The 18201-nt window shown below is 56.1% G+C and overlaps 2 protein-coding genes across 8 annotated transcripts; one reads left to right on the forward strand and one right to left on the reverse strand.

Annotated features, from left to right (window-relative positions):
* Nucleotides 1–1519: 1519 nt before the first annotated feature.
* FAM98C (family with sequence similarity 98 member C) lies at nt 1520–4182 on the forward strand. Its single transcript, XM_030297711.1, has 8 exons — nt 1520–1608; nt 1722–1870; nt 1950–2084; nt 2495–2700; nt 2940–3017; nt 3109–3225; nt 3571–3738; nt 3850–4182. The coding sequence occupies exons 1-8, from the start codon at nt 1544–1546 to the stop codon at nt 3991–3993; spliced, it is 1062 nt and encodes a 353-aa protein (XP_030153571.1). The 5' UTR covers nt 1520–1543; the 3' UTR covers nt 3994–4182.
* RASGRP4 (RAS guanyl releasing protein 4) lies at nt 4154–17692 on the reverse strand. 7 transcript variants are annotated; one of them, XM_030297708.1, is made up of 17 exons: nt 17547–17691; nt 14863–15047; nt 14330–14435; nt 14153–14215; nt 13436–13567; nt 13183–13336; nt 11849–12022; nt 10477–10593; nt 9399–9674; nt 8209–8289; nt 8026–8130; nt 7795–7913; nt 7539–7683; nt 6709–6745; nt 6470–6604; nt 6239–6351; nt 4154–5514 (listed from the first exon to the last, which is right to left on the reverse strand). In XM_030297708.1, exons 1-17 carry the CDS (start codon nt 17567–17569, stop codon nt 5470–5472), a joined length of 2010 nt encoding a protein of 669 aa, XP_030153568.1. In that variant the 5' UTR covers nt 17570–17691; the 3' UTR covers nt 4154–5469. The 7 variants fall into 7 exon arrangements, with proteins under 7 accessions (XP_030153568.1, XP_030153564.1, XP_030153565.1 ...); XM_030297704.1 differs by having other exon boundaries at nt 6239–6604; XM_030297707.1 differs by lacking the exon at nt 4154–5514 and having other exon boundaries at nt 5926–6351; nt 13183–13294.
* Between the last annotated feature and the right edge of the window lie 509 nt (nt 17693–18201).

Raw genomic sequence — 18201 nt, forward strand, 5'->3', positions numbered from 1 at the left:
CAAAGCCCTGGGGGAGGAGCATGTCTGGTAAGTCTGAGGGACATCGGGGAGTGAGTTTCTGGGGGGGGGAGGAAGCAAGGAGGAAGATACTTCAGGGATGAGGGCAGACCTGTGCGGGTCCTTGCAAGCCATCGCATGGACTTTGGTGTTCACCCTGAGTGTGATGGAGATACAGGAAGGCTCCAAGCATGGGAGGGATGTGACCTGACTCAGGTGTTTACACATTCCCCCTGGCCGCCTGCGGGGCAGACACTGGGAGTGGGTGGGAGGGAGATGGAGAGGCGGCTGCTGTGATGGCCCAGGGGGAGACCGGCACCAAGATCTGCGTGAGAACAGTGGAGGCAGGGAGAAGTGGGCAAGATAACGGATCTATTCTGAAGACAGAATCCACCAACTTAAAGAGTTTACAAAAAAAAAAAAAAAAAAAAAAAAAAAAAAAGGAAAGGAATCAAGGCTGTGATTCCAAGGTTCCAACTTGAGCAATCTTTAATGTCTTGTTAAAGTCAACAAATGGTCCCAAGTACCCAGCCTTGGGGTAGGCAGGAGCATGCAGGATTAGGTCATGATTTTAACAACAGCAACAAAAACAGTAGCGATCCTAACAGCAGTACTAGGTTAAGTGATCAAAAGCAAGGACTTCAGGATCAGGTCTGAGTTTGAGTCCTGGCACCACCACACATTCTCTCGGCCGTATCCTCTCTGAACCTCATGTTTCTCCTCCCTAAAATGGATCTGAGATGCTTTAGTAGCACACACAAAATATTCAATATATGTTGTTAGTTACTGAGTACCCCGGGATGTCTACTAAACATGTACGTACAGGACTCATTCTCACGACTAGTTTTATCCTTGTACAGCTAGGAAGCAATTTGGCAGGGAGACACAGGTGGTGAGTGGTGGACTCAAACCCAAATCCTAACCCAGGGTGCAATCTCTTAACCACGACGGGATATTGCACCTGCTCCCTTTCCAAGGCCTAGGGAGCCAGAGAGGGGTGAGGGCCCAACTCCTGCATTGTGATCGATGAGAAGGAGGGCCTCGCTCTGTTGGGGGTGCGTGTGTGAGGGGGTGAGCCGGGCTTCCTGAGTCCCTGACAGAATTCCAACCCTCAGTTGGAATGGTGGAAACAAGTTTCTGCATTTGGAGCGGAGCTGGGAGGACAACACTTGGTCTAGGGTGCTTCAAGAGCAGAGGGCATCTGAGGGAGGATGAGAAAAAGGAAACCGAAGTTTCTAAGCTGCAGCAATAGCGACACCCGCTGGCCTGTCGCGACAGCTGGGATCCTGAACGCACGCGCGGGATTCACAGAGCTGGGGGGATTCCACGGTCCTGACTGAGTCACCCGAAGGGCGGCGCTCTAGGTCTCCGCGCCGGCGGGTCTGGGGGCGGGTCCTACTGCCTCCTGCACCAATCGGAACGCCGAAGGCCCTTAGGGGCCGATTGGACGGAGCCGCAGCGGGGCGCCGGGCGCGCACGCCGCTCCTGGGGCGGGGCCTCCCTCCGGCCGGCAGGGGGCGCGCGCCTGGAGAACAGGCAAGCTTTCATGGAGGGGGCGGAGGCGGAAGCGCGGGAGTGGGTCGCTGTGGCCCGGGACCTGCAAGCCTTAGGGTAAGGGGAACGGGGGGGAGGTGGTGGCTAGGGGCACAGGAAGGGACAGGTTTGCCCTCAGAAATTCCTACTGACCTCTCCAGCCCCCTCCCGCTGCCTCGGCCCCGCCACAGGTATGAGGGTTTCTCGGGGGCGACGTCGCTGGGCACCTCGTGTCCAGACTTCAGGGCGCTGTGCGCGCGGCTGGCGGCGGAGCTGGCCACTCTGGGCGCCCTGGAGCGGGAGCGGGAGGAGAGCGCGGAGGTGCTGAGGGCCGGCGACGGTACGTGTGGAGCGGGCGGCCCGGAGGGGTGGGGCCGCGGAGGTCGCCGCCGCGCCCTGACGTGTCTCGCCTCCTGCAGGCCCCGGCGCAGAGGAGGAATTCCTGCGACAGTTGGCCGACCTGCTGCGGGAGTTGCATTGCCCGGACCGCGCGCTCTGCGGCGGAGACTGCGCGGCCGCGCTGCGGGAGCGCGGCGCGTGCCTGCGCCTGCTGCGTGAGCCGGGGGCTGGCCCAGGATGCGGAAGTGGGCGAGGCTACAGCCTCTAGAGGGGCGGGCTCAGCACCTTGGGGTGGAGCCAGGGTTCCCCTAAGGGGGCGCAGTCAGAATTGAGGCGGAACCGGAGGGTTGGAGGTGGTGGGGTTAGAATTTTGACGAGAAAGTCCTGATGTTTGAGTGGGTTGGGGTTGCTGTTGCGGGCCAGGTGTTTCCGATGTGGGCCGGGTTCGAAGTGCGAGCGGGGGACAGGGTCTCGAAGTGGGTGGAGCTTATCCTGGAGGTAGAGCCGGGGTTCTAGGTGGGCGGAACTAGAAGGCGCGAAGCAGATGGAACTTTCTGACCCCGGTGGGTCGGTGGGTCGGGTGGCAGCCCTCCTTGATTGCACCGCTCCTTTTTCCTTCTTTTAGGCTTTCTCTGTTCAGAACTGCAGGCTGCCCGCCTCCTCCGTCTGTACCCGCGGCTGGATTCCAGCCCCGCACCGCCCTGTGGGGAAGGGGCAGAGGAGGGAGATGACGTGGTTCAGGAACTGGTCCTTACCTTCCAAGCTCTAGGGCTGCCCAGACCTACGCCTGGGACCGCTGCCAGCCGGCTGCTGTGGGAGTTGCATGACAAGGTAGAGAGCTGGAGTCCCTTCCGCACCGGGGGCCACCCACTTTCCTTGTGGTAGGGGGAGTCCTTTCTCCAAAAGCGGTTCTGGCAGGAGTGCCCCAGCCACGGGGATATTTTTCTAGAGCAGTGACCACCATTCTTGATTCCGACGCCTGGGTCTTCAGGACCATGGGGAACTGGAATCCACGGAAAGTACATCTGGTTTCTGCCTCGTCAACCTCAGACTCCTCCTTCTCCCGTCAGATCTCTGAGCTGCTGCCTTCCCTGCCCCCAGGATTCCTGCAGCCCCTCCTCAGCAACCCGCTGGACGCACCCAGATGGGTAAGACTGTGTGTGGCTGTATGCCAACAGCATCCTCACCCAGAGATGAGAGTCAGGGGGACCCCTGGCATGACTGAGGCCTTTTTCCCAGGAGGCATTGGAGTCTCTGTGCCAAAGGCTGAGAGATCAGTACTGCTGTCGCCGCTGCCTTCTCCTCAAGCGCCTGGACCTCACAACATCTGCCTTCCACTGGAGCGATCGGGCAGAGGTGTGGGCATAGAGGACCTTGGCAGGAGCAGGGAGGACCAGTTGTGTGGGCTACCAGTACTGGGAGGAGGAACGAAGGCCAGGAATATTTCCTTATACCAGGTTTTTAGGTTCTTGTAAGGTTTGGGGCTCTAGAATGGCAGGGCCTCCAGGGCATTCTAAAATCTAGAGGCCCAGGACATTCTAGAATTCCCAGCTTTGAGCTGGGAGTGTCTTCGGAACTATACATAGCTCTTGTTTAGAGATGTGGGGGGTGAGACCCTAAGTGGAGAAAGAGATGCTTCCAAGATGGCAGATGCCACCTGGGGAGGGCTCTTGGGCACCTTTTCCATGCCCCCCTCCCCAGGCCCAAGGAGAAGCCATGAAGGTAGTGCTGATCCCAATTCGAGAGGCTCTGAGCCCAGAATCAGATGTCTCCATCGCACATGTCCTGGCTGCCCGAGCGGACCTGTCTCGTCTTGTCCCAGCCACCAGCAAGGCTGCCCGCCGAGGGACCTGCTGTGCCATCAACAAGGTGGGCACCTGGGAGTAGGGAAGGTCCCCAGCATCCTTGGCCTTCACACTTGGCTCTCTGGTCTCCGTGTTCATTTTTCTTCCCTGAACCTCAAATCTGATCAACTCTCAGGTGCTTATGGGCAACGTGCCAGACCGAGGGGGCCGTCCAAATGAGCTGGAGGCTCCCATGCCCAGCTGGCAAAGCAGAAGAGAGGACGGAGGTGGGCGGAAGGCAGGCCGCCAGAGCTGGGGTCGCAAGAAGAAGAAGAAGTAAAGGGGAACTGGTGGTCGAGTGGGGGGATCCTCTCTGCCAATCCTTGCGGAGTCATTTTGAGAGTTTATCTTGGCATCTGGCTCCCAGGCCCCACATCCTCTGTTCCTAAGGTCCCAGATGTCTTTCCCCCATCCACCACTCAACAGCAAGGACCACGTTCTCTAGAAAATAAATTTAATTTATGACAGCTGTAGGACCTGTCTCTGTGGGGTCAGGCCAGGGGTGCTCAGGTTTGAGAAGGGGTAGGGGTGTCTATGTCCACTGGGTTTCAACAGGCCCCTGTTGCTCTGACCCTCATAGTCCTTTGCTCTTTAGCAACACATCTTTCCCTTCCTGAGGGCATAGGGAAGGAGACATGCCAGCATTGGACGAACAGTTCTCAGGTGCCCACCATGTGCCAGCCCCGTTCTAGGCACCAGGAATACAGTAGCGAAAAGTATAGATTATAAAAACCCCTGCTGTCCTGGAGCTGACATTTCTGGTGACGAGGAGCAGACATTCAACAAGATAAATAGGTAAAAAAGTATTGTTTGTCAGATGGGTAAAGGACTTTGGGGAAAAAACAAAGCAGGAAAACAGAAGCAGGACTGGGGTTGGATTGCAACTTCGAGTATGGTCAGAGGGGCCTCACTGAGAAGGTGACATTTGAGCTAAGTCCCAAAGAGGGAGCCATGGAGGCCTCTGGAAGACCACTCCAGGCAGAAGGAACTGCCAGTGCAAAGGCCCTGAGGTAGGAGTATTTTTGGCACGTTCAGGGACCATAGGGTTCAGTGTAGCTGAAGCAGGATGAGTAAGGGGGTGGGTGGTGGTAGGTAAGGTCAGAGAGGTGACAAATAGATTGTGGGAGGTGGGCCACAGTGAGGACTCTGGCTTTCCCTGAGTGAGACCGAGGCGTGGAAGGGCTCTGAGCAGAGGAGGGACTCAGGTGTTCACAGGCTCCCTGTTCCATCTCTACTCCAGCCTTCTCTCCTGTCTCTGGAGCCCCAGAGTTAGGAACTCTGCCCAGCCTATCCCCTCCCATCCTGACCCATGCTGTCAGTGTAGCATATTGGTAAGCCCAGGGTAGCATATTGGTAAGGAGCTTCCGTTTTAGAGGCAGACAGAACACAGGGTTTGAGTCCTGCCTCCAACACTTAGGAGCTCTGCCACCTTAGAGAGCAGCTTAACCTCCCTGGGCCTCAGTATCCTCATCTGTAAAATGGAGATGTAAGGACTCGGTGAGATGACACTTAGGTCTAAACATATCCACCATGAAACCACACAGATGCTAAGTGCAGGAAAACAGAATACAGGTTGTAGGCACTCTGATGCAAAAGAAGAAACTTTCGGAGTAAGAAATGACAAACTCTTCGCTGAAGGCAGTGTGGATGCGAAGGAGGTGACGCCTTTGGGGGTCCTGCTGGAGGCCGAAGAATAGGACTTGGGACTGACTGTGGGGGAGGTGAGAGAGGTCAGACCCAAGCAGGGTCTAGGAATTCAGCGTGGAGGGCTGGGTGGGCAGGGCCGTCGTTCGAGGGGCACCTGGAAGGAGGAAGACATTGGGTGATGTGGGGAGTGTTTGGTATCTAGGAGAAACTGCGAGGGGCGGAGCCTCACCCAGACTTCTGTTTAGTGGATGGATGAACATCCCCAGGAATGTTCTGGCTTTTTTTTTTTTTTTTTTTTAAACTCAATCTGAAAGTCTGTACCTTTGAAGAGTAAAATTTATTCCACTGACATAAATTATAGCCCCTGGTGAATTTGGCCTTATCTTTGTCCTTTTCTTTTTTCTCCTCAAAATTCTTTTTTTTTTCTTTTTTTTAAATGTTTATTTATTTTGGAGACAGAGACAGAACATGAGCGGAGAGGGGCAGAGAGAGAGAGGGAGACACAGAATCCGAGGCAGACTCCAGGCTCTAAGCTGTTAGCACAGAGCCTGACGTGGGACTCGAACTCACAAGCTGTGAGATCACGACCCTGAGCTGAAGTCGGATGCTTAACCGACTGAGCCACCCAGGTGCCCCCTCAGAATTCTTCTTCTGTTCTACTAGTGGCTAGCCCCTCTTCCCACCCCACCAGACTGAAATGTTTATTTTTCCCTCAACATTAGAAATTAACCAGTATCTATACCCTCCTACCCAAGCAGTTGAGGACTCGTTCACCTTTTTGCTTTGCTATGCTTTTCCAAATCTGCCTTGGTTCCCCCAAGCAAATGGCCTGGTCTCCCCTGTATCCAGCTGGCGGTAGGGGGGCAGTCCCTCCTCACCGTCTGTGGTTCCCAGGAAGGGTGCGGGGGCTCTGTCTGAGTCCAAGCATGGCGAAGATGGTGCCCCGTCTCTGGCTCCAGGGATAGTGTGTAGGAGAGATTGTCCTCTGTGCCTGTTTGTGGGGTGATGGGCGTGGGTGGCGTGGTTACGACGGGAAGGGCCTTGTGACCTTGAAGTTAATCCCCATCCACCAGGCCCCCTTCCCGGGACTGCCACACCCTGGGTCTTACCACAGCTGGCGTGGGGAGCTGGTGTGGGTGGGCCAGGGGCTCCAGGGGGGCTCACATCGCCCTTGGCCCCTGGCCTTTTCTTACACTCTACCTTCACACGGTCTCTGCAGTGTTTGTGGCAACACAGCCCACAGTCTGAGGCAAGGTCAGCAGTTAGCGGCCAGAGGCCCAGCCTGGGCCCCCCAGTCGCCCAGCCTGTAGGTGCTGGATCCCTTCCCCACCACTGATGCCTCACTCACCCCGACAGCGGTAGCCTTGCTTGGTGACGCCCCAGAGCTGGTAAGAGAAAGCAGAATTGGTTACCTAGGCGAGGAGAGAGGGCTGTGGATGGGGGTGGGGTTGGTCTCTGGAAGCATGGAGACCATGTGGTTTGGGAAATTCTCCAGGTTAGGGGCTTAAGGGGGGATCTGGGGATTAAAGGGATTTGGAGGTTACTGCAAGTCTGGGGAGTCATCTAGGATATTAGAATTAAGTAAAATCTGGAATGAATGAAATGTACATTCTATGGGCAAGGATTGGGTTTCCTGTTGCCTGCTTGAGCCCCCCTCCCCAGCCCTCAAGTCTAGAACTGCCTGACACACAGGAGGTACTCACTAAATATTTAGTGAATGAAAAATAGGTTTGGAAAAGTAATCCAAGTTATGTGAATTCGTTTTGGTTTGGAGATTGAGAGATCTGTCCATTATCCAGAATTTGAGGATACCTTCAATTTGAAAGTTATCCAGGGTTTCAATTAATCTGGATCCTAAAGACTTGGAAATTGATTCTGTTTGGAGATAATCTACAGTTTTAGATACCCATGGTTTGGCAGTGATCCAGGATGGAGATCATCTGGGATTTGGGCATTATCCAGACTTTGGGTATATCCAGTATTCAGGGTTTACACGGGATGTGGGGATTATTCGAGCCTGGGGGCTTTTCTGGAACTTGGGGATCATCTGGGACTTGGGGACTGTGAGCCCTCCAGGGCAGGGCTGGCCTTTTGAGTCCAGGCCGTAAGGAGTTAGGACTTGGGACTCTTCAGGGGGGATGGGCACTAGGGGTGATGATAGAGGGGCAGGGTGCTCACGAAGCCACTGCAGCTGTCACAGAAGGTGGGCTTGCGGAAGGTGACTTCATGGAAGGTGTGCAGGAAGGCCAGGCCCAGCTTGGAGCAGATGGCGCTGGCCCGGAGCAGGTACGCCGTCAGCTCTTCTCGGGTGAAGGAGCCATTCCTAGGGGCACAGACCACCTCAGCATGACTGTCCCCCTTTCTCCCAGACTCGGGAGTCCCGGCAACCCCAGCATCCTCATCTTTGGGGGACCCAGAGGTCGGGAGTGCTTACCCCGGGCGGGGCGGTGGGTGAAGCCCATGGCAGGCGAAGGGGAAGTTGCCTGAGAATCGCTCAAAGTCCTCCTGAGAGATGGTTCCTCGGCCTTCAGGGTCATAATTCTTGAACACAGACTTCAGAGGAGCATGGGGAGGGCAGAGTAAGGCCAAATCATGATCCTCAGTCTTAGATCTCGTCCTCTGCGTCGGGACTGTACAGATACCTTCCCTCCCGGCCCCTCCTCACCTCCACCAGCTGCTCCACGTGCTGACCCAGGGTGACCCTGTCAGGCTTGGGTGTCACGCCAGGGGCCCACTCCACCACCAGGGGCGCTTTGAAGGGGGAGGGTGGCTGGGGCAGGGACAGAGGGGCACAGTTAGTCAGTGCATGGGCTGGGGCCGGGACCAGGGGTCAGGGGTCAGTTCTCACCAGACTCTTGGGGCAGCGGGGCTCCCGGGCGTAAGAAAGCTCATAGATCTCGTCCTCCGTGTAGAAGAGATCCAGGGAAAGCTGCGGGTGGGCAGGGCATTACAGACCCTCCTCTCCAGCCTCTGCCCTCGGCCTGCACCCTGCCCGGATCCCCACTCTCATCCTCCTCCCAAGCCCCTCTTCTCTGGGGACTCCTAGGGTCCTCTCTCCCACCGAGCCACCATTCAGTCTCCACACCCCTGTTCCCTAGTCCAGAAATGCCACCTTCTCACTGAGGCCTTCTTTGGTCCTTTTTAAAATTGTAAACCCCTGTCACTTTCCTTGCTGGTTCCTACTTTGGCCTTCTCTATGGCACTTATCCTCCAAAAGACCATATGATTTACTCACTTTGTTTTATTGGCTGTCTCTCCACTACCGGGAAGTCAGCCCCACAAGAACAGCAGGAGGTTTTTGTTGTTGTTGTTGTTCTTTTCGTTTTGTTTTGCTTTGTTTTTTCTGACCTGCTCACTGCTGTGAGTCTAAGTGTCTAAAGTAGTGTCTGGCTCACAGCAGGTGCTCAATAAATATTTGGGCTTGATAGCCTTCTAGAATCAATAAAGCATAGGGCCTTGGGCCCCACTCATCTCAGGGCAAGGCCAGCTTCACAGGCAGGCCCCATACTTTGAAGGGCCCCCATTTCATTTAATGCCCTGCTGTCATCGTCTTGAAATTCTTAGGAATTTTGAACAAGGAGCCCCACATTTTCATTTTGCGCCGGCCCTGCAAATTATGTAGCTGGTGGTCCTGTCTTAGGTCTGCAAATCAGTCTTAGACCTCATGGCCTTCAGAATCCCGGTCTCTCTCAATTTGTAGCTCCTTGGCAAGGAGGGGGGGAGGATATATATGTTGTTATTTATGTTATATAAATAGAACATAGCTAGAATCGCACACCCTCAATCTCAGGATGTAGTATGGTGGTTAACACGTTAACACACAGGTTCTGAGGCTGAGCTGCCTGGGTTCAAATGCAGGTTTTACTGCTGTGGGACAGCAGGCAAGTGACTTCACCTGTGGACCTCAGTTTCCCAATCTGCAGAATGGGCGCCACAAGGGTGCAGACGCTCTCCGTGCCCAGGACTGTAAACCCCTGCACCCTCCAGATGCAGTCTAGGGGCGCCCAGCCTGGGCAGGGGTGGGGCGGGGCGGCTCACCGTGAGCAGATGCAGCAGGTCCTCATTGGCACTGCAGGGCGGGTGCTGCCTCTGGAGGGCTGCAAGCTCCTGCAGCCGCAGGTAGAGGTTGTTGAGTTTGGGGAGGTGCAGGCGGCCGTCTGGCAACCTGTCGGGCTGTGCCTCATGCAGGGACACCAGGTCTTTGAGGTGCACGCCCAGTACCGGCAGCCGGAAGCCCGTGCAGTCAGCCCAGGTACGGCGGTAACGGGCGTAGTTGTTGTGGGCAGCCAGGAGCTCAGACAGTTCTAGCAGGGCCTGTGGGGGAGGGGCGTGTCGGGGGGGAGGATGTTATGGGGGGAGGCCATTTCTGCTCCCTTAGCCACCCGCGTGAGTTCCGGACTCCCAGGGGTCCAATGGCATTTTGGACAGCTCCCCGAGCCCCCTCCTGTCCCCCATTGGCCTCAGCAACCTCCTCCCCCAAACTGCTTTTCCTTTTGGGTCCCCATTTCAGAAAGCTCGGTATCCCCCATTCCCCAGGCTAGTGATTTTTTTCCAAAACCGAAATTTGATCGTGCGTGCTGTCGTCATTACCAAACCTTCCCAACTCCCCATTGCCATCTGGATAAAGCCCAGACACCTTAGTTCAGCTCGCAGGTCTCAACAGGATCCCCCACCCTGGGCATCTCCAGTCTAATTTCCTGCCAGATCCTGACTTCAGCCATACACTGGACTCATGAGTACCTCACTCTCCCTGTGCACTTCCCAGGACACGCCTAACCCATGCTCCTCCCATGGGTGGCCTAAATTTGGTGTCCTTAGGGGCATCATTTCACTCCCCGCCTGGACTGCAAGTTCTCTGCTACCATCTCTCTTACGTGTCTCCCTCCAGTCCTGCTCAGGACCGGAAACACGGAGTAGAGAGGGGTCCGCATGATGCATGCATGGTTGAGGAGGGAGGAAGGCAGGCAGAGGACAGTCTGGGGGTCTGTCGGATTTGGAGGAGCAAGGTCTCCAGGTGGCTCCAGGGCCCCTAGGTGGATGGAGGGGATTGGGAGAAAGTGCGGGGTGGTTCAGGATAATTGACCGCTGGAACCCTGGGAGAAGAGTGGGGGTTCACCTTGGTGCTGTCAGGGCTCAGATGAGCATGGGAGTCCTTGAGTCTGGAGATGGCACTGTGACACAGGCCCCCCGTGACCGCCATCAGTGTGTTGAAATTCTGTAGCTGGTGGAGCCTCTAGGAAGGAAGGGTGATGCTGAGATGGTGGGTATCACATGGAGAATAGGCAAAATGGGGTTTCACGTGACAGCATCCAGGTTGAGCTGGGGTGTCAGGCGTGTGTGGGTATGGACCAGTGTGGGCATCAGGTTAGATGTGTCAGGCAGGGGTGGACCGCAAGCAGGTATATGGGCATTAACGGGGGGGGGGGGGGGTCGAGCAGGTCATAGACTGATGTGAGTTCAGAGAACAGTGTGGTGGGAGGGGGGTAGTCAGGCGAGTGTGAGGAGTTGGACAGGTTTGGGGACTAGACAGGTGTGGGGGATTCAGGGTGCTGGGCACCTGGGGGTCAGACAGGGAGACAAGACGGCCTGGGCTCTGGGCAGGAGTTAGGAACCGGGCAGAGGTGAATGGGGCCAGAGTGAAATGGAAGGGTCAGAAGGACATGAGAGACAAGTGTGGGGTCAGCCGGGCATCAGGGGCAACTGTCTCATCCTCCTCTTTTTCAAGTTTGCAGGGCAGAGGTCGCTGGGGGGGGGGGGTGGGGAGAGCCAGGGAGGAGTGGAAGACACTCAGCAGGAGGAGGCCAAGGGCAGACACTAGAACCTCCAGGTCTTAGGGGCCGGACAGGCGGTCAGGCAGACAGGCGAAGCGGTGCGTTGGAAGACGCGAGAGGAAGGGCGTGGTCTGTGAGGAAGTACGCAAAGGGGCGTGGCCACGGTGGGGGCAGGAGGCTTCCCTTTTCTCCAGAAAGGAGAGAAGGTATCTATTTAGGGAAGGGGAAGAGAGGGGTTGTGACACAGTGGGGCTGGGCCAAGGACAGACCTGACGTGATGGGGAGGGAAGTATGCAGCCGAAGGGACGGCTGGGGCCTAGAGACCGAGGTGAGGGTGACGCAAACGTGGGGGCATGGAAGAGACGCTTTCACTGCCCCGTAGGCAGAATATTCGGGCATGGGGCTTGGGCAAGGGGGGAGCATCGTCAACAGCTACGTCTAGGACCAAGGAAGGGAGTGCCGGGGCGGGTTCGACGTGGCGCTATCCAGGCCAGGAAAGAAGCGCACAGTCCGGGTTTAGAACCTCGGGACTGGGGCCTCGGGGGCGGAGTCAGGGTGGGCGTGATCCGAGGGGGCGGGGCCAGGATGTGGATGACGTCACCACTCGTGCGGGTCAGCTGTGGCCGAGGGCAGGGCAGCAGGAATGCGAAGGGGGTTGGGGGTGGGGTCTGAGAACTGCGGGTGGCGGTTCCCTCAGTCCCTGGGGGCGGGCCTCACCTGTGCCACGTGGATGAACTTGTCCAGCACCTGCGCGCGCTGTGCCGGCCCGGGACGGCTCAGCACCATGACCTGCACCCAGCGGGACACGCTGTTGCTGAGGCCTACGGATCCCTCCAGGGCCGGGCAGCCCCGCACGGAGCCCTGCAAAACGTAGCCCCGCAGATCCTGGGGCTGGGGGTGAGGTGGGCATCAGGGTGGGCAGGGGTGCCGCGGCCTTGCCCTCACACGCCCATCCCCCTAGCAGTCGTGACCTCTGAGGCCCTAGTCTGGCTGTCACATGTCCTTGACGTCACCGTGGCCCTCTCCCTCTGAAGAGAAATATTTAAATAAAGTCAGGCACTGTTCTCAGTCCTTTGTTATATTAACTAATTTAATCCTCACATCAACTCTACGAAGTGAATATCGTGACTATATTATTCACATTTTAGAGATGAGACTGTTGAGGCACAGAGAAGATAACTTGCCCAGGGTCACACAGGCGAGAGTCCGGGTGGGAACCCAGTCTGTTGCCCCTACCTGTATACCTGCCTGGTATGCAGTCAGCAAAAGGAAGAATGGCAAAGAGACACAAAAGCGATTTCTATTTGTTCTGCTCAAGGGGTCAACATTCCATGCCCACATGTACTGCACATGTGTGTGTGTGAACAATCAGGATATTTCCAGATGAAAGAACTGGTGGTGACCTTCCCTTGAAGTGGCGATGGCAATAGCTAATACACACACACGCACACACACACACACACACACACTTATATATACCATAAGTATACTTATATAGAGGTTGAAGCATATGAAATGATCATTTGGGTAGGTAAAACATGGCAAAATACGACAATTTCAAATGGTTCTACCAGATAGCATTCATTCTGGACCGGGCACTGATCCTACGAGGCAGGAACTGTGAAATCCCCCTTTTTATAGATAATGGAACTGAAGCACAGTGAACTTCAATGCCTCCCGAATAAATTAATAATTAATAAAGTATTCTGAGCACTTACTACTGTGCCAGGTAGTGTGACAAGCATTTTTAAGCGGACATTTTAATTGAATTCTCCTGACCATCTACTGAGGTATGGGGACCGCCATCTTACAAATGAGACACGTGAGTCCCAGAGAGGCTGAGAAACGAATTCAAAGTTACACAGATAAGGAGGGGCTGCTGGATTTGAACCCAGGGGTTCTGTCCTCAGTCAGCTTAACTCCTTTTACTGAACCTTCTGGCACCCATCCTGAGAGTCTGAGATCCCTGCCCAAAGCCCATGCCCGGGCCCTCTGACTCTTGGAGGCTCCCCCACTCCTAGCCCTCCCCAGCTCGGGGAGGGCGTCCTCACCGTGATAGCCTGGAAGGAGCGAAACTCCAGGTAAGTGAGATGCTGAGCCAGCTCCTCCGTCTCCAGGTGGTCGAAGAGCAAGGACACTTTGCGCTTTTTGCCGAGGCCTGGGCTGCTCAGAGGGGGCGGGGGGCCAGGGCCCCCGGGGCTCAGGCTGGGGGCAAAGAGGGGCAGGGTACTGGATGGGTGCGGGGTGGAGGACGTGAGGGTGAGGAGAGAGGCGGCCGAACGGGGGTGGGGAGGGCTGACTCACAGGGTGGAGGAGTCTCCCAGGCTCCTCTGGGCAGAGTTGCCCTCCTGCTCCACAGTGGCCCAGAAGCGCCCGATAACCTCTTCTAGCTGAGGCTCTTGATGCACTGTCTCCGGGTGTTGGGTCAGCCAGTACCTGCGGGTGGTTTAGAGACAGGGGTGGGGGTGGGCAAGGTCTCTAGAGGAGATCCCTTGGGCTGAGGAATCTCGGGCCAGGGGTCTCTGGAAGGTCAGGGTTTGGAGAGGCCCCAGCCTAGGGCTGTCTCTAGAAGTGGGACAGGGGGCCTCTTAACACAGGCTGGGGGATCAGTGGAAGATAAGTTGGGGGGATCTCTTGGAGGTGGAATTGCTAGGAAGCAGGATAGTGGAGGGGTCTCAGGAACTAAGCCGGGGGCCTCTGAGGAGTGAAATTTGGGGAGAACAAGGTGAGGGGGTCTTAAAAGCTAGGCCGGGGTATGTGAGAGGTGGGGGTTTGGGGCATCAGAGCTAGAGGTCTCTGGGCATCAGGTGGGAGAGGGTCTCTAAGAGGTGAGGGTTCTAAGGGGCAGAACTGGGAGGGTCTTAGGAACCAAAGCGGGGCTGTCTCAGAAGCGCTATTTGGGGGAGCAGGGCTTGGATCTGTGGGGGATTGGGCTGGAGAATCCCTGGGAGGTGTGTTTTTGGGGGAAGGAGGCCGGTGGGGACCCCGGGTCATGGGAGTAGCGTTCTGACCCCACCCTACCTGACCAGGTGGCAGATCTGCAGCCGCCTCAGCTCCTGTGTGTCCCCTGTGGCTTCCTGGTACTTGAGTTCCGGTCAAGGCTCTGTCAACCTGCCTGCTCACCCTGCCCCCATCTTCCAGACCCGCCCGTCTCTGCCCTCCGCCCTCCACCCGCTGCTCATGGCCCTGGGAGGATATAAGGTCAGCAGGCGGGCAGCGAGGTGGGTGGAAGGCAGCACCCAGCTGTGCGTGGCCAGCACCATGTTGAGAACGTGGTCCCCACGGCGCAGGCTGCCAGCTGAGTCTGGGGGCGGGAGGAGGGGACTCTGTGTCAGAATGGCTCCTGGGCCAAAGACTGCAGAGTCTCCGCAGCCAGTTGGACTAGCTGGTTCCGACTCCGGCTCTACCGGTGACTCCCTGCATGAACTAGGGCAAGCCACTTAGCCTCCTTAGGGTGTCTCAGTTTCCTGGTCTGCGCTGTGCGTAGACCAGCACAGTACCTGGCAAGTCATGGTGTGGATGGAAATAGCATCAGACCTCCTCCTCCTCCACATCTCGGGGAAAAAGAAACGCACGTGTTTCTCTCATCCCTAATGTAGTGCTTGAGATTCACTCCGCACACCCTTGCTCCCATTTTATACCCCCGCCCCCCCCCAAACTGAGGCCTACAGACAGGTGGGTGCTTTACCACCTGAGGGCCAGGGAGGCTGGCCAGGGAAGGGGACACTCACCGAAGGACTGAATACATTTCTCCAGCAGCTCATCTTCGCTGCAGCCGCCCTCATTCAGCATGCCCAGAGCCATGGAAGCCATGACCTTGCTGATTTCCCGGGGGCTGGGGCACGTCTTGTGGCGCCGGGCCTGTCGGGGCCGGCCCCGCCCCCCTGTCTTTGCTGGGCATTCCTGGTGGGACTTCCTGTGGGCACACCCCCCAGGGAATCATGGGAACCCCTTCCTTTGGGCCGACCCTCAGAATTCTTCTTGACCCCCAAGACTCGAGGCATTATGGGAGAAGCTTCCCAAAGGCAAAGCCCCAGACGAAGCCTCCTGACCTACCATGGACTCATGGGAGAAAACCCCTGCAGTATTCCAGATAATGGGAGCCCTCTCTTACAGGTAAACTGAAAGGATTACTCCTGCCCCCCTCAGGGAATTGGGAGAAAAGACTCTCAAGACCACCCTGAACCCCCAGGAAATCATGGGAGAAGACCCCCAGGATTACTACAGACCCTACAGGGAATCATAAGAACTCCTTCCTCCAGGCATTGGCTCCAATTCCCCTTAACTATACAGTCCCAAGGCATTTTGGAGAGACTTCCTGTTGGCCGACCCCTGGGACGACTCTTGACCTCCCAGAGAATCATGGGAAAAGACCCCCCCAGAATCATTCCTGTCCTCCCCAGGTTCTGCCTTCAGGGAGACTCTTCCCAATTGCCCTTTGCTCTAAAGCACGGCCCGCTCCCTCCCCCAGCCCTCAGGAAAGCAGCAGACCCTGAGATCCCATCTGTCATCCCTCTCCCAGCTGGAGCCCCCACTGAGGTGACACACCCCACCCCAAGACAGTACTTTGGTGGGACCTGAGTCTTAGCCACCAGCCCGGGTCACTGTATTCGGAGAGAAGATACAGGGGCAAAGTGGCCTCACCAAGGCTCTTCAGAGCTGGGCAGGGTCCCTGGGGCTGAGGCAGCTTCAAGGAAAGTTTAAAAATAACCCTCGCTCTGCCTTGTGCCTCCCTGAGGCTCGTGTTCCAGTTGGGGAAAGAGGGTAATGGAGAGTCAGGGGTGGTGGAGGAAGGAGGCAGCAGAATTCAGGGTGGCACGGCCTTGGCTCTCACAAAATGGGATTAGAGACACTTATGTTGGCTGTGTGACTTTGTGCTGGTCACTTCATTTCTCTGGGCTTCGGTTTCCCCATATGAAAAAGGAGAGTCGTCCTGAGACCTTCCCAAGGAATTTATTATGAACATTCAATGCCTTGCTCTTCAGAAGTGCTAAATAAAGGACTTAGTTCACTCAGGCTGTTAAGTGGCCAGAGATGGGAAAGTTGAACTTGAGATAGAGAGAAAGTGATGGGGCAAACCAGAATCCAGGCCTGGGGCGTGGGGTGAAATCAGAGACTCTCATAACCAAGGCACTGCCGTGTCCCAGGGGCATCATAAGGGTTCAGGGAATCAGTATTGACTGTGGTTAGCTGGTATCGACTGAGTTCTGAATACTTTTTATTTTTTATTTATTTTATTTTATTTTTTTCTTTTTCTTTTTCTTTTGGGGGCGCCTGGGTGGCTCAGCCGGTTAAGTGTCCGACTTGGGCTCAGGTCATGATCTCACGGGTCAGTGAGTTCGAGCCCCACGTCGGGCTCTGTGCTGACAGCTCAGAGCCCGGAGCCTGCTTCAGATTCTGTGCCTCCTTCTCTGCCCCTCCCCCGCTCACGTTCTGTGAGCACTCTCTGTCTCTCTCACACACACAAAATTTTTTTAATGATTTTTTTATTTTTAAGTAATATCTATACCCAACATGAGGCGTGAATTCGCAATCCCGATATCAAGAGTCACATGATCCACCGACTGTGTCAGCCAGGCGCCCAGCAATGTGTTTTACAAGCCCTCCAGGGGGTTCTGATGCACACTCGGGCTTGAGAACCACTAGTCAGACTGTCTCACTGAGGACTTCTGGGAGGAAGACACCAGGGCACAGAGCAGTTAAGTGACTTACATAAGGTCACACAGCCAGAAAATGAGGTAGCCAGGTCTCCACCAGTAAACTGCTGGCTATTATAGGGAGGGGACCCCTTTACCCATCAGAGCCATGCCAGAGGAGGCCGGAGGAGCTACCCAGGCTAGGGACCCGGCCACCATCACGCCTGTGAGGACAGGAGAGCAAGCTTGCCCAGGTGACAGGAAGCCCATTCCAGAAGCTGCTAGGCCCTTACCTGTGGACCGGCTGCTCTCTGGAGTGTCTGGAGCAGCCAGGAGTGGTTTAAGAAGCAGGGGAGCCGCCATGCCCTGCGTCACACTCCCCTCCCCCGGGGCAGGGCCCTGCGGGAGCCTGGAGTTTCCAGTCCAGGGGCAGGGGGCAGAGAGGGATCGACTGTGATGGGGAGCGAGGAGGACCCCAGGGAGGACAGAGACAGCCAATCTAGGGAGCAGGGATGAGTGGGGGCGGGGTAGCAGAGGATACAGAGCAGCTCAAACTCCAGAGACAGCGAGGACAAGACCCAGGGGCTCATACAAACAGTCCTGGCCCAGCCAGCGGCTCTGGACTCCCTGCAGCATCTTTCGCCTGGTGCCCCCTGCCCCTGCTCCTGTCGCTGAAGGAGCCCAACACCCTACCAGCCGCCTTAGTACTCCCCGGCCTTCCCACGCAGCCCGAGGCGCGCTTAGGGTGCTCCCAGTCTTCCTGGGGAGGGTCCTCTCACCTCTTGCTGTCTTTCCTGTTCATGCTTCCTGGTGGGGGGAGGGGGTCTTGCCAAAGTCTGGCTCAGTTCTTCCTCCTCCCCAGTGCTCCAGCTTCTTAGCCCCTTGGGAGCTGGGGCCTCCTCTGGTGCTTGGGAAGGAAAGAGGAACTTCCCCTCCCCACCCAGCCCCAGGCCAGGGGGAAGGAAGAGGCTGGGGAGAGACCAAAGGTCCCCCCTCCCCCCACACGGGGATCCCTTCAGGCTGAGGTTTCCGGTGCTGCCAGCCCCCACCCCCAGGCGCCCAGCGGGCTCTCTATCTCCCCCATCTTTGCTGTCTCGAGACCCGAGATTCTCTGTTCCCTCACTGGTCTGTTCTGTCGCTGTCGTACTTCAATGAGAACAGTTCTTTTGTTTTTTCTTTAAGTACGCCTAATATGACACATTTATGCGAAAACACGTATTCAGAAGTCTGTATTTCTACAAGGACATGTTCACGTATGTAATACACAAAAGTGTGAGTGGAAAGTCACAAGACACGGTACTTCGTATATTTCTTATGTTTCTTTTATTCCTGATTTTAGTTTTAATGAGACCATTTGTGTCCCAGAAAACATTTTTACTTTATTACCTTTATTGTGACAAACCCTGAGGCAGTGCCTACTGTATACCACACAAT

This window comes from Lynx canadensis, chromosome E2 (assembly GCF_007474595.2).
Source record: "Lynx canadensis isolate LIC74 chromosome E2, mLynCan4.pri.v2, whole genome shotgun sequence".
NCBI classification, from domain to species: domain Eukaryota; kingdom Metazoa; phylum Chordata; class Mammalia; order Carnivora; family Felidae; genus Lynx; species Lynx canadensis.